Source organism: Uloborus diversus, chromosome 2, assembly GCF_026930045.1.
Source record: "Uloborus diversus isolate 005 chromosome 2, Udiv.v.3.1, whole genome shotgun sequence".
Classification (NCBI taxonomy): domain Eukaryota; kingdom Metazoa; phylum Arthropoda; class Arachnida; order Araneae; family Uloboridae; genus Uloborus; species Uloborus diversus.
The window spans coordinates 98,612,871-98,629,096 of NC_072732.1; the positions used below are offsets into that span (position 1 = coordinate 98,612,871).

Below are 16,226 nucleotides of genomic sequence, written 5' to 3' on the forward strand. Positions count from 1 at the left end.
AATTATTTGCTTTAAAAAATAGCTCCTCTGTTATGAACAGCGCAGTTGGGATCTTTAAAAAACCATGACATGTAAATTCATCATGGTAATTATAAAATATCACTATAAAAGTTTTTTCTCCTTATTAAAATTAACACTGCGTCAGACATGGTTCTATTGGCTCTTCTAACTCATGAATGACCACTTTTCTTGCACAAACAAAAAGGAACCGAAAAAGAAAGGAGCAAATGTATATCTAATCGGCCGATGTTCGCGAAGCAGTTCTTTATCGTGGTCAGATAAAGTTGTCATCGACTTTCAAGTGGAAGTCTGATTTATGGCTTCCTCGATTTGCATGGACCCGCCTTCTCGCTCAATGGGCAGAAGGTGGTTTTTATCTAATAAGGATTCTGTTTATTTGGATGGGGGCTCTAATTGTGTTCGATTCTTTTCATCAGCCTCTCCTTCCGGTTTCCGCAATGAGCCTAAATTTTGTTTTGCTCGTTTTTCTAAACTTTTTGTTTATGGACTCAGTGCGCATATTCTTCTAGCAGTGAAAATAATATTTTGCTTATTGTAAAGAAGTTTATCGTATGGCAACTAAGTACAGGGCGGGGCATTACACTAGATGGTGTCTTTACCTACCACTAAACGTGGTTTTACCGGTTGGATGGAGCCCAGAAGGCCAGCTCTGTTCTTTTGATCCAGGCCAGGAGCAGAGCAACCTCTGATCTAACACCCCCAAGTTATAGATTTGGAATAACAACTTGTGAGACTTTGTGACCACGAGAGATTTAACAGTCACCATTAACGAACACGGAGGGCCTTCGCGTTACACCTAGTAATCTACTAGGCAGTCAAGAGATTCGACTTCCCTTTCGATTACTTACCGGACTTACCGATCGGGCCACCTCGGCCCACTGGCGGAGCAGTGAAATGGTGCTATTTCAAATTACCTGAACATGGTCGAAGTAAAAAATAGTTTTTATTGTATCAAAAAGTAGAGTGGTGCATAAAAATTGCACAAAAGTTTTTTTTTTTTTTTTGAAAATCATTAGAGAAAGATGGGGATCACCGCATTGTCTGCTAACACTTGTCGGAGTGCGTGTGTCGGAGTGCGTCTGTGCTTGTCAGAATAAGCACTCGGTCTATCCCTACATTCTGAGTCAGGCAGAAAAATTCTCACTGACCCGTCAGAGTAGCACTTCTGCTATTGCAGTAATTTCCTCTCGAATCCTCACTTTTAACTTCTGTTGTTTCTGAACGAGTCTTGTAAATGATGGCCTTCAAGGATGGTTGCAAACCTCCTGCTTGAGATATCCGCAGAAAAAAGATCGCATAAGCTGAGTTCAAGGGAAAATACTAAACATATGAGGTTTTTTTCCTTCATTATACCAATTGCATTCTCATTGGCAAGTTGCTGTAATTGATACAAAATCTTTCAAGATTCTGTTGAAAGCGCTATGAACATGTGATCGAAGCAAATAAAAGCACATTGAATAAATTCTGCGGTAAAACTGTACAATTGAAAAAAGAAAAATAATGTCCTTACTCTAAGGGTAAAATAGAGTTTTTTTTTTTTTTTTTTTGTTTCTCGATGTTTGTTTCGCATGCGCTCCTTTTCCACCTGATGTTAAAAATTTGAACTAATGTTTTCTTACTGAAAATTTCTTTTATCCAAGTTTAAATGATTTGAGTGATTTTAAATACAACCATCTTGGCCGTGTTTGAATAAAGCAACTGGTTAGCATGGATTCAAAAAGCAATGACCAGAAGCTTTCTTATCGAGTCACCGGTGTGCCGATCGTAAATGAAAACGTTTTACGGACACTGACCACTACCGTCGTCAACCCGTGAGATCAACTGCCCGCTTTAATAGCTAACTTCATTCAAACCCGACCCGTGTATAGGCTATATTGATTTCATGTTTCCGAAACATCATGTGAAAAAAAAAAAAAAAAGAAAAAAGCATCCAATGCACTACATCCAGTTCCTGGCATTCGTTTCAATTTTGACATCTTGAATTCAAATTATGTTTTTCGCAACGAATTGCGATAGGACCCAACTCGTTCAGTTTCTTGTTTCTACAAATGGCTCCTATCGCCATCATTATATTCCGAAAAGAATAATTTGAATTCTAGACGTCAAAACTTAAATGAATAACAGGAGCTGGATGCTGTTTTTGTCCACAGAAGAATGTGCAAAGTTCGGGGATAAATAAAGTCGATTCCGGGGGACATGGACTACACCACCACCTAGGACGAAGGACGTGCTCGCGGAGGACCGTAGACCAGGGGAATTTTCATTATAAGCATAAGAAAATAAAATCAAAGGAACATCAACTATGGTCAAGTGGAAACAATAAGTAATCGTGAGTGCTCAAAAAGAGGGAATCCTTCCTTACCCAACCATCGTTGTTCTTCGCTCCTCCGGTAAGCCATATTCTTCATCTTTCGGATGTAGGAGTCTGAAAATTCGTTGGCGTTGCAGAGGGCCACGTATGCGATGGGACTCACGAAGAGTCCCCTGGCCTGCCGGTCAGCCATCGCCTTCTTGAGCATCTTCAGCACGTTCACACCGTGGAAGTCCCTCGGATTGTGGCAAGTGGCTATGAGCGCGTGCACGTAGTGCGCCAGTTCGAGCATCTTCATGGGCTTCTCGGAGTGCCTGCAGTGTAGAAAGGAACTTTTCAAAATATGGTCCACCTCAATATTGCTGGCAATCGGCAAAATGCAAAAATCAAGCAATTTATACACACACCGCTTGCAAAATTGAAAAGATACTCCACGAAGAGAACTTGAGGAGCCTCATTGGAATAAATATAGTGTTAGTAAGTGCAGGTCCGACGAGGTGCCGTGTCAGCCTAGTCAGAAACTAGGTTCCCGGCGTTACTGACGCAAAAAAAAAGGAAAGAAAGACAAGAAGGAAAGAGAAAAGGAAAGGAAGAAAGAAAAAAAATGGGGGGGGGGACTCCGAATAAGAGAAAATGTAAAGATTAAGTAAAATTTACTCTTTTGGTACTTACTGTTGTGGCACTTAAAATAGAGGTAATGGTTTTTTAGTAAGCAATTTTTCCCCCCTTCGTTTCAAAGTTTTCTTTTTTCTCCCCCCCCCCTTTTTGCTTCTTTTCCTCTCTGTTTCTTTTTTTCCGCCTTTTCTTTTCTTTTCCTTTTTTTGGAGGACGGGAGGGGCCCGGCAACATAACTGACAAAGGGCCCGCCTTAGCTCTCTGCGGCCCTAAGTAAGTGAAATTTCAAAATTTTAATGCATATCGATTTTTTTTAGAAATACAGTGAAACCCCGATTTTATGTCCCCAGAATATACGTTTTCCCTGCATTTAACGTTTTTCTCATCGGGGCCCACCACCAATTTTCCTGCTGTGTATTTCCCGTGTTTTACGTTTTTTGACCTTGTCTCTTGAGAATCGTAAAATCAGTGTTTCACGTTATTAAAGATAACATGTTTTTCCTAATTTTTTCAAAATGTGTCTCAAAACTAATATGAAGACTTTATTTTTTTCTCAAACATTTTTAAAAATATTTAAATATTTGATCAATTTTTTTTTAGTTCAAAATGTATTTTTTCCAATGAATCTAAAACAAATTTGATTTAAATAGAATATTATTATCATTATAAGCGGAAGAACAACCAACTATTTTATGTTGTAGAAGTAAGGAGGGAGAAGTTCATAGTACCGTAACCAGAAAGGGAAAAGAGTGGAGAGTGGGAAAGCTATCTGATCTTGAAACGCCGATTCTAAATACATAGACAATTGGATCATCAGTCTGAAATAGTTATAACCGAATTGGAGACAGATGCCCTCTCACTGAAGCTGAGATTACTTTCACACTGATGGGTAAAATTAATTTAGCATACCAAAAAGGACATTTGCCTCCAGCTCGTTTTGGCTAATACAGACATCAAATTAGGGTGAAACTGCAGCATGTGGATGCCAAAATCGTGCTGTCGGTACATGCTTGTAGTTTCGCTCTAGCCCCGGCTTAGGACAGTAACTTACATCTGATCTATGTGATGGCATGACTTAGTCCAACGCTTATATTTTTTGATGATAAATTTGAGAATTCACTTTTATTAAATTAAAGAACACCGAGTTCACTTCCCACCTCATGAGGTCCAACGCCAGTTGCACTTCCAGCTGCTTTTTGGTCATCAGACCGTTCTGGTTGAGGAAATCGAAGTAGCTTTCGTTCGCCAGGGACATGGCTGTCACCATCTTTGGGGTCGAGCGACCCCATCCCCACGACATGTCACGAGCGTCGATCATGTGTCGAACGGACTTGCGGAGAACTTCGACTCGGGACGGAATCCAAGACGGGGTGTCGATGTGGATGACCACAGGTGGGGAAGGCGGCTTCGCCGTTGTTGATGTCGTCGTGGTGGAGGAGGAAGGTGGGGGAGAAGATTTCTGCGTCGTGGTGGAGGGAGGTGGAGGCGGAGGCTTCTCGCTAGTGCTGGATGGAGGAGGAGGAGTGGTAGTTGACGGAGGTAAGGTCTCCGCTTCGTCGCTTGACTCATAGGAGAAGTCTGAAGAAAAGTGTTTCGAGTTTTGTCAATAAGATGAACAGGATAAAGTAAAAAAATATATAATAGTTGATGCAGTACAGTATTTCTTTGAAATTTGTACACCAATAATAAAACTAAGTTACTCTCCGCTCAAATATATATATTTTTTTCTTTTTCAATATAACTTAAAAGTGATACAGTTTTATTCTCTGAACTGAATTAACTTCAATATGCAAATAATAGCCCTCTCAGATAGTGAAACACCAAAAATTTTCGGCACACAAAGCACATTTCAAATAAATTATCTGAAAATGTAAGTAAATAGACAAATACGGCAACAATTTTGGTAAAAACCTATTTCTGAGTTTAAAAAAAGTTCAACGACGATTTTACAACTTTAAGAATTGATTGCTGTATTATAGTGCACTCATTTATACATACATTATCAGAAACGTAATTATATTTAGTGTTATGACGAATTGTACCACCTATAAAAAAAGAAAAATTATCTCAAAATCCACAAAGAATTCATTAACAATTAAAAACCGTATTCCTTAGCCGAATCGAACCTCATCAGTCAACCATCCGAACATCCGAACCCTCCATAATTCTGCCGTGGGCAAGTAAAGGCATGTACAGTCTAAGTAAAAACTTTAAGGCCAGTAATTTTTTTTTGAAAAATTGGACATGTCTTTAACTGAGGGTCAAAACATAATTTGAGTGATAATTAGTAACCTTAAATACAAGCAAAATAACGATAAAACAATCGTTTGTAATTATTTTATCATCAGAAAATACCACAGATCGCTATTTGAGCCTGAAGGAGCTGAGTAAAATCTTTAAGGCCAACATAGAAAAAAGCATAGGAAGAAAGAAATACAAGAATTCAAAATCTTGTGCAGGAGCCATTTCTTCGAATTACTTCAAATATTCTTGTTTACATAAATGAAACTAGTTTTTGACAAAGTTCGGGATCTGTTTTATACCATTCATCTACGATAGTAGATTTCAGCTCTATTGATGAAGTAAAATGTCTCCCTTTTGCATAAACTCTTCTTGCTAAGTCGCCAAATAAGTACTCGATTGGGTTGAGATCTGGAGACTTAGCTGACCATTTCAAAGTTTCAACATTGTTGACTTTTAACCAATTATGTGTACTGTTACTCGAATGGGTAGGTGCATTGTCTTGCTGATATTTCCAATTTTATCCAGCAATTAATTCAGCATTTGGTAAAAAATGACTTGGGAGGACATTTTGATATGCTTGTGAATTCATTTTACCCGAAACAAACGCAATCGAGCCCATATCACTGTAAGAAAAGCACCCCTAAGTCATGACAGAGCCTCCACCCAATTGGCGCTTGGAGAATATTTCTTTTTCCCTTTGTAAATCATGCCGATAATACTTCCATCTGTCTGGTCCATCCAAGTTCCACTTCTTTTCATCAGAAAAAAATATTTGTATCCATTGGTTATCCCTGGTCATGACTTTTTGGCTGAAGTTCAAACGCTCTATTTTGTGCCTATTCAGTAAATGTGGCTTAGCCAATTTTGTCACGTAAACAAAACATTCACACGTTCTGAATGTGTTATACATCGTTTTTTGACAGACATTTAAGCCTGTCGCCTGAATAAGTTTCCTGGTTGAGTACTTCCCAGTTGATGTAAGTTTGCAAACACTTCTTTCATCATGCGAGGACAAAGCTCTAGGTCATTCACCGGGATTTTTTTACCATAATTGTCTTTTAATCTCAATAAATTATTGACCACAGTCTTTGATCTTCCTATTTTTTTCGCAATAGTACGGCTACTCACCCCATTGGAGAAAAAGCTTCAATCTGCCCTTTTTCACGATCAGTTAACTTCTTACCTTTCGACATCTTCACAAAGAGCATCAAAACTTCGAAGAAATTAATGAAAAAACTACAAGTTGAAGGGTTTCCACAATCTCATTCACTGCTGTGATATTTATTCCAGTGAATTTACATTTAGTATTTAAGAAATACTGGTGGCCTTAAAGCTGTTACTCATGCTGAAATACTAACTTTGAATATACTACTACTTTTCTGATAAAAGCATATTTTAAAAAACCTAAATATTGCGTTATTTCTTTCAAATGAACATTAATGATTACTAGTTCAACAATATTAAAATCCTTTTAACTTCCTTTTCCCGTATTCTCAATTTTTTTTACTGGCCTTAAATGTTTTACTCAGGCTGTAAATGTTTTCTTTCTTTCTTTTTTTTTTTTTTGCTTTTTTTCCCCAACTATTGTGTACAAGCTTGTTTATTTGGTTTACGCTGAAAAAAAGTAATTCCAACATTTCCCTATTGTTAGTATTGAATCCAAAACGCGTTTCTTCAAACATCTCAAAATCTCACTTCTGCAGAAACTGCCACTGCCATTTACCTGCTCAAGGCAGCATAACCTTCTACAACCAATCGGAAGGCTTCAACCGATGCGACGACTTGAATGTCTGACTGCTCAGCTAGATTGGTGAATATGGCAGTCAGTTGCTTTATGCTACTAGATCAGAGTTTCTTAATTTGTTAGACGAGTGGAACAATTTTGAATGTCGACTTTTTCTGCGGAACCCCTGTTATTTTCCTCAATATATTGATTTGTATGCAACATTGTAAGGTTCTTTTTTTTAAAAATAAAAGTACCTTTTTTTCTGTTTAAAAAAAATATTTTTGGACTTTAAAAAAAATTAATTAAAAAATTAGCACAAAATCCTCTAAAGATCTACAATTCATTTCAAACAACATTTAAAAGTTTTTTTTTTTTTTTTTTAATTTTTGATGATATGAGTGGTACTTATTTTTAGTTTGGCAGATTCATCCTTAATATCATTTATTATGGATGAAATTTGCTGTCTCAAATCAGGTTCAGTGCTAAATCTGTGGCGATATTTAGTTTTTGTTACTGATAAGTTGAGAACATAAATTTAGTTGCAAAGAGTGAAAGTGCCAACAAGGAATTTCGTAACAATTCAGCTTTAAAATTGCACCAGAATTTGACTGAAATACATCAGATTAACTTTCTGTTACAAGGAAGTATCAAGCGCCATTTTAATAAATGAGTCATATTCTAGAGCTGAAATAATTGACGGCTATCATACATAGACAATAAGTGGCTTTTTAGTTCGCTATTAATATTTTCTCAGCCGTTCATTCGAAAATGCTTATTAAACACTTTACTAAAACATTATTTTTTAAGTTACTAATTTGAACGTTTTGAAAAGAAGGAAAAGGGCAAGTTTCGTGGAGCCCTATGTAAAATCTGTGGAACCCTGGGGTTCCGCGAAACACAATTTAAGAAATGCTGTACTAGATGATTGATCCGAAGTATGATGTTAAGGAGAAAAATACCAACCGCAACGTTCCTCGTCTTCTCTGTTTTCGCAGTTGGGCAAATCGTCGCATCTTCCTGCCCTCGGGATGCACAGTCCAGTTTCACACATGAAGTGCAAAGTGCTCGAACAGTTGTTCAGTGCGGCGGTACCTACAGAACCAATTGAATTGCATTTGACTTTCCCAACATCTTTTCGAGGGAACCTAATCTCGCTTCTCTCAGTCCAATTCACTTCACTCCAAAGCAGGAACTCGGTCTTGAAGAAAATTCTTGAAAGAAATTTCAGCCGGCACACTACTAGTTCGCCGGGTGATTCACGATCAGTGAATGAAGTGAATAATTAGTGAAGTGAAGCCGGCGAACGGGTTCGTCGGCTGATTCACGATCAGTGAAATGAATCGGACTGAGTGAAGTGATATTGGGGTACAAGAAGTAATATGAGTTTCCTCAAAAACAACTCTGCTGTAAAAATTTCCCCACCAAGAAAACCTTTTAACTCGTTCCCGTAAAAAAGAACGCCTTTATGCTAAACCCAAAAGCGCTTGGTTTTTAAAAAGTTATGACACCTAGTTTGTCCACAAGTATCTGGCAAGCTATCATTCTCCCTGTTTTCCTCTTTCATCATACATACTTCCGATGGAAACTCTCTAACACTAACACCGTCAATTCCTCACTAGTTTGGATGGCTAACTATCATCCTCCCTGTTTTCCTTTTTCATCATACGTATTTCGAACAGAACCTCTCTAACACCCCCAATTCCTCACTAGTTTGGATAGATCCTAGAAATGTTTTTTCAATGCCCTGTGGCTGTGGAGCTTTGAAAAAAAGGGGGGTTGCTTCGCGAAAGAAAAGCATCCGCCAAACAGCATTGAACAAGATTTCAAGGATTTTATCCAAACTGGACGGCAGAAATTCTATCAGAAGTAGGTATGATGAAAAAGGAACACAGGGAGGATGGTAGTTTGCCATATACTTGGCGGGCAAACAAGATGTCATAAATTTTTAAAGCCTGGGGTTCTGAGACCGGATGAAGGGTTTTTCCTTTGCTGAAAAGAGTTCAAAGGTTTTGTTTCGCGAAGATATTTTTTAAGAAATATTGTATATTTTCGCATAGATGTTAATATTTTGTCTGTATTGCATACTTACTACATATTTTGTAATGTATTTTAAGTGTAAGCTTTGAAAACGTTTTATTGTTTTTTTTCTTATATTTTAATTGATTGGGGCACTGACATTGAATAGGACATAAGTCAAAAAAAGATTTCTTGCTTAATTCTTCCAAATTGCTGATGTATTCCAGTCTTCATATTAATAAAATTAAATGCTGGCAGAATTCAATCATATTTAATAAAGTTGAATTAAGAAGGGTGAAAAAAGGTATTTATCTTTTAATAATATCATCAAATCTGTTTTTCAAATAATGTTTTTTTTTAATATAAACTATGGAAAAACGATGTATCAGTTTTACCAATCATTTCATATTTGGATAAGGCATTATCATATCACCCCATAAAATACACAGTTCTTAGTTTTTCAACACTATGCACAACTTTAATTCACATCACTACCGGGAGCTAACCTCAAAGATAGTGGCGGACGTACAGTTTTGGACCTGGAGGAAAATCGCAGTATACCTTTTATAAAGCCCTTGATCTATCACAGAACTACGTAAAACACTTAACATATCGATCATTTGGAAGAAGAGTACCACAATACGAATAAATGAAATTTTACAGGAGAAGCGTTTGAGGTCGACTCTTCAGGAAATTTGCTGAAAGAAAAGTAAATTTTCTGTGCTCTCTCCAGTGGTTAGTATTAGAACAAAAAATCTGTCATTATTTTCAAAGATAACGTCATTTGAAGCTCTTTAAGAGGAGAAAAAAAGAAAATTAAAAAATTTCGTATTCTGGCACGCTTTTTCCAAACGTGCGATATGCAAAGCATTTGTCATATCGCCTCGCAATGGCAACACTTATGACATGATATAAATCCAGCTTTTATACAATTTCTAATCCTATTAATGCTGATTGGATTAGGTCATTTTGCCAGGATATCGGTGAAAACTGGAAAAAAAAAATATAAATAAATAAATAAAAAGAGTAAAAACCGGTAGAAATCTTACTGTTTCAGTGATGAATTGAGTATTTTAAGTTTAAAAATATAAAAGAAATTAGATTAAGGTTGCATTCGTTGATCGACCGGTAGCTTATCGGTCGATTGATCACATAGCAATTAATAACGTCAGCTATAATGCTTTAGCATGCGCTGACGTCATTAGCTGACACGTGATCAACCGACCGGTCGCTGCCGGTTGAGCTCGTCGAACGCAAGCTAAGAAAACGAACTACTCGTACATCCAATCCTCGCAAATAAAGTACATTTATTTGTGCCACTTCGGCAAAAATATATTTTTTCCAGGACTGTTTTTACCGTTTTTTTTTTTTTTTTTTTTTTTTTTTTTTTTTTTTTTTTCCCCCACCTTTGGCAAAAACGTGCCAACCTTTATGTTGATACTCACTTTTAATGCTGATATTGATAATGACTAAGAATAAAACCTTTTAAGTCATCAGGGTTTCCAACCCGGCAATATCTTTCGTCCGAAGCATCGCTGCAGTCCTGAGGTCCATCGCACCACGACTTCCAGTTGATGCACTGACCATCATCACACGGCAGCTCCCCGGATGAGCAAGCATCTGAAACGTAAGATCAAATGATCATTAAAAATAGGAAAATTAACTGCGAATCTTCACAGCTACTACCATATCTGAAATACATCGCCAGCTCAGTCATTCCAGAATTAGTACTAAAGTACTGTAACTTGCTGAACCACACATATCTGTTAATGATTTCCGTATATCTCGAAGAAATAATAGAAAATTAAACTTAGTCACAAAGTTAATGAAATGACTTCGTTCGGGGTGAAGAAACGACGCAAGAAAGGGGATAGCTCCACTTTTTGCCGCCGGGAAAGCTCTAATCTAATGCATAACAATTAATTATGCATAGATAACAGTTTTTTTTTTAAAAATGTTGTTGAAGTTGGTTTCATATTATCAAATTCTAACATAATAAATGGTTTATGAAAACAAACTATTTGAAAAGGAATTTTTAATTATTATTATTATTATTTTTTTTGTTCTTCCTGAATTTTTTGAATGGAACTGTCCCGTTTATGCACGAGGTCTTCACTTGCCTATGTAATAAAATTTGTACATAAAACAAATGACTCAAAATGCAAACTTTTTAAAATCATAGGGAGTAAAATTAATTTCTTCCTACGTATGTACAGAATGGTTATTCTAAAAAATCACCGTTTGAAAATTTTGCATAAACCTCTCATTTTCTTAACAGGTTTCTATCGGAAACCAGATTAGAAACTAAAATGTACTCTCTTAAAAAATTCCAGCGATTTTAACTCAGACTGAGTAAATTTTCACTCCTTTCCAGTGTCGAAAACGCACTTTCCTTATAGGAGTGAATTTCATTCCTTTTGCGGAGCGGTTATTTTCACTCCTTTTGGATAAGCTAATTTCACTCCCTTTGGAAAAGTTATTTTCACTCTTTTTTAAGACTAAATTAATATCCTAAATGAGTGGCTGCTTTCCGTTTTGGAAAGCCGCTATTTCACTCTTTTTTAGAATAAAATAGGTAAAATCATTTCACTCTCATTTGGTGAAATTGTTTTTTAAATTTGTTTTCATGTGCTTATGCTGTGTATTTGAATTTAAAACTGTTTTCAAAACTGTTATTTCATTTGAAAAAAAAAATTTAGTTTTTAAGTTAAAAAAATGAAAAAAAAAAAAAAAAAAACTGTTTTTAGTGTTTCCGAAGAGGATGCACAAAAACTGTATTTTAGGTAGTACGCAGAATTTTCTGTTTTATTAAAACTTTAACTGGTAATATTTCTTGAACTACTCGTATATCGTTACAAATCACCCACGTGCAATATTACGTACATTTCCGAATCTAAAGATTGAAATAAAATTTAAAAACCCACACTGTTCCAAATAAATAGATTAAAAATTTTGAAACTCTATATTGATATTCTCGGTATGCCTTTTAACATTAATAATGTTTTAAAAGTTACACCAGTCCAAATGAATTTAAAAAGTCACTCATAAAGTGTGACAAGATACGTTTGAATTCAATTTTGTTTCTTCGGGGCTATTCATTAATTACGTAAGGACAATTTTGGCAAATTTTGACCTTCCCTTCCCCCTACGTAAGGGTATGTAAGACTCCCCCCCCCCCATCTTACGTAAGATTCTTTTTTTCTTCACAATAATAAAATAACATATATTACATCACTGGGATCGTTCTTAAATTAACTATCATTATTTTATTTTTTTTAAAAACATTTTTGAGTAAAGAAATGTATACTGTAAGGATTCTAGACCGAATGTTTTTCCGACAAATAATTTTTGTATATGATGCGATAATAATTAAAAATAAGACATGCAAAACACAGTGCGATTCTTTTATAATATTTTACACGTTTCATTCTTTGAAACACAGGTAAAAAACAGCTCATCCTATAATACATACTTTTACCTTCCTGAAGCAAATGAAATATAATATTTGCCAAACCACTTGACCGTGGATTTCTAATATAAAATATCGGCTTAGAAAATATGACGTAAGAATGGATCTAACCCCCCCCCTCTCCAAACAAGGGTATGTAGAGAATTTTCCACCCCCTCCCCCTCAGGATCCTTACTTAATTAATGAATGGCCCGTTACACATATGAATGAGTGTATTTCACAAAGTTTATGATACTCTTTAAAGTTTATTATACATAAAAACAATATTTGATTAATTTAAAATATACGCAGTGGTTGGAGCTCCGACCATCGGGAGCGGATTCGGTATCCGACCTATAGATTTGCGCATGGTCGGGTCTGTAACACCTGCCTAAAATATATATATACAGTACACACAAACACCAAAGATGGTAACGACTGTTTCAAATGTCATATTTTTGATTCGATGACCGAAACAAAATTGTTGATGAAAGTTTCATTAATTTGGAAGAAAAAGTTACAAAAAGTTCGCCGTAACATTGCACGTGGGTGATTTGTAACGATATACGAGCAGTTCAAGAAATATTAGCAGTTACAAGTTATAATAAAAAAGAAAATTCTTCGCACTTACCATGCAGTTTTTGTGCATTTCCTTCAGAAACCTCAGTCGGCAACGAATATTGTTATAATTCATTAAATGAAGACATTTAGATAGCAACATCCACTTGGTATTCGCGACCAACGTTAGTTAAGCCGAGCGTGGAGGTATAGAAGATTCTTCCAAAACAAAATCACGTGACAGAATCGAACCAATGAAAATGTTTTTGAGTCCTTTTAAACAATGTTTTTATTTTTCGCTCATCAAGGGAGTGTTTCCGAATTTCACGCCAATAAAGGAAAAGTTTTAGTCTTGGTTTTTTCGTAAAGCGTCTTTTTTCGATAAAGCTAGCACTCGGAAAGAATGAATGCACCCGCAATAGATTTCACTCTTTTTAAGAGTTAATTTTTCGTTCTTTTGAATTAAGAGCGTATTTGAGAGTTTCCAATCAAGCTTTAGCTAGATTAGCGGTCGCCAGTCCCCTACAGACGACCATTTTATTAAAAATGGTTACCAAAAATCAAGTCTTAGTCGCCAAAGTTGGCGACTATATGTTTGTTTATTTGTTTAAAAAAAATCATATATTGTGCTACAACAACACGCTTCCAATCCTGAGACGTTCAGCGCATCAGTCAACGCAGTGGCGTAGTGAGAAATACTTCAGCAGGGGGGGGGGGGGGTCATATGAAATTTTTCGAAATTAAAGTCCGAAAAGCGCAATTCCAGGCCCTTGATGTGTGTTTATGTACATAGATTTGTTGTTTGGGGGGGAGGCTATTATTCCCTCTCCTTCCCCTCCCCATGGGGCCATTGCTACGCCATTGAGTCGACGCCTCCTAGGCAACGTTGCTCGGAGCTAACTCAGTTAAGATAACTTATTTTTTACGCTTAATATATATTTTTATTACTATGTTTTTATTAACTTGGCTATAGGTATTGTCTGTTTGGATGGAATCCTCCAACTCAATTTTCCCCACTTCCTGTGATCGGATTGTTTTGAAACTTTGTATGTAACCACAGATCCGATGACAATGCAATATTTTATAATCAAAGCAACTAGTTAAACATTAATTATTAGTTTATTCCAATTTTAACCTGTATTTTTGCATAAATCATCTAATATGAGGCCGAAAAAATGCTCGCACAAATAAAAATTAAATGTCCATAGAAACCCCTGATATTTCTGCATGAGATTAAAAAAAAAAAATCCGACATTCCAAGGTAATTAGAACGTGAGTTATGATTTGAACTTTGTGATTGGATGATAGCGAGTCTCATCTTACTCGATCCATTGCTCTGTACCGCTAGTGAAGCTTGGGAAAGAAGATGTTATATCGTTTACCGAAGGTCTTTAGAAAGTGTAGAGGCAGTAATTTTGAGTAATTATTCTTTAAGCCATGCTTAACTTAAGAACGTTTAAAACCAAAGACATTTAAATGTATTCCTTTTCAAATATGCTTTTTATATCAATTTTTTTTTCTACTTTAAAGTAACAATTTCTGAAAATATTACAATGATTTCAACAGTATTTTTTATTTAATAACGTAACTGAACAAATTTTTTTACTGAATACATAGTTTTTTTTTAAATTATTATCGATACATATACTGTAATTTATAAAATATATTACGATTCTTTGTGTTCTCTCTGTATGATATTTAGTACAAAGATGAATATGGAAAGATGGGATTAAATTTATTCAATAAATTAGCTTTCAGAAACACGGAGGAATGAACTATAAAGTATAGTAATTCGATAAGAGAGAGAGAGAGAGAAAAAAAAAAAACGCTTCAAAGAATTTAAAAATAAGTCAAGCATTCATTTAAATTTTTGACGTTTAGAATTTAAGTTATGTTTTTCGCAATCAAGAATATTGCGATAGGACCTTATTCGTTAAGTTTTTTGTTTCTACAAATAGAATTGAATGAAAATGGCCAAGAAACTTTCACTCGTCATGTTATGACTGGTGATTTTCTAGAATAGGTAATACGAGACATATCCATAAAAAAAGAAATAGTGATTAGGATGCAGTTATAAAGATAAAGATTTTATGGCCGATGTCCACTAGTACACTTATCATAAAGATTATTCACAGCGTATAACGTTATGTGTTTTTATTTCTTATCTTAAATGCACTGTCAAAAATGAAACGCTCAATTTTGACGATTTGGCAATCCTCGAGCACTATTTCGTTATTTTCGACGATCCTTTCGTCACCAAATCACGTGCTATTTGACAAAACCAGAAATCTCAACTTTTTGACGAAATTATTTCGTCCCGATTTCGTCATATTGCAGTGCATTCTGGGAGTTTTCGTTTCAGTCTTGTATTTGCTCGTTAAATTATCCTAAAGGATTCATAAAAAAAAGGTTAGTATTTATTAAAATTTGTATGTGCAATGTGCTTTTTCTTTTATTTATTGTTATATTTTTGTTTAGTGATGTGTTTATAGTTGTGTTTAAAACACATTAAAATTGAAAACGAACCGTTCGATTAGGTTTAGAACTCTGTGTTTTTTGAACTAACTTTGAGTCACCTCCACGTTAGGCTTAATTAGCGTTGTTTTTTTATTTGCAAAAGGAAATATTGGTTTATTGACATTAGTTTCCAAAAACGTACTTCCTTTATTTCGTTAAAAAAATGTCAAACATGACCACGGAATTTGTACAAATTTAAACTTACAAAAAAAAAAAAAAAAAAAAAATCCACCGTAGCTAAACTAACGCAGATGATAAATACAGCGCTTTCATAAAAGGCATAGAACTTTGAAGCTTTTAATTTCAACGTTGAATATATTGCATGGTTATGTGTTTTCATTCTTCTCCATGAATTTTACAAAAAATAATTCTGAAAACAAAGTTTATTTTTTAGTTTAATAGTTCAAATTTTTTTCACTGTGCATTTTTATATTCTTAAACAAATATGTACCCATTCTCCAATAAGTATTGATATTTTTTCTTCTTCCACTCTACATGTAATTCAATGTTATAATTTATACAGCTGCTCCCAAAAGTGTTCGTACGCTTATCATTTTCAATGAAATATATCTCTACCCATTAGTAAAAATTAATATTTTGGACTGGGTAAACAATATTACAAAACTACATGAAATATTTTAATAGCAAAATAAAGTATGATTTTGAAGAAATTATTAATCAAAAGTATCAAGAACTTTATAACACAAAAGTGTTCGTAGAAAATATTTTAAAATAATTGTTTAGCAATCTTTGAATAAAACCGGTGAAAC

General features: G+C 35.2%; 1 protein-coding gene across 1 annotated transcript in view; it reads right to left on the minus strand.

The window, feature by feature from the left end:
- The window catches only part of LOC129235299 (cobalamin binding intrinsic factor-like), a 133,529-nt gene that overhangs the window by 32,466 nt on the left and 84,837 nt on the right, over positions 1-16,226 (minus strand). Inside the window, exons 2-5 of the mRNA XM_054869028.1 lie at positions 10,416-10,553; positions 7,881-8,009; positions 4,105-4,525; positions 2,384-2,646 (exon numbers count right to left, since the gene is read on the minus strand). Coding sequence (XP_054725003.1) covers positions 2,384-2,646; positions 4,105-4,525; positions 7,881-8,009; positions 10,416-10,553 — 951 coding nt within the window. The remainder of the gene's footprint in view (positions 1-2,383; positions 2,647-4,104; positions 4,526-7,880; positions 8,010-10,415; positions 10,554-16,226) is intronic.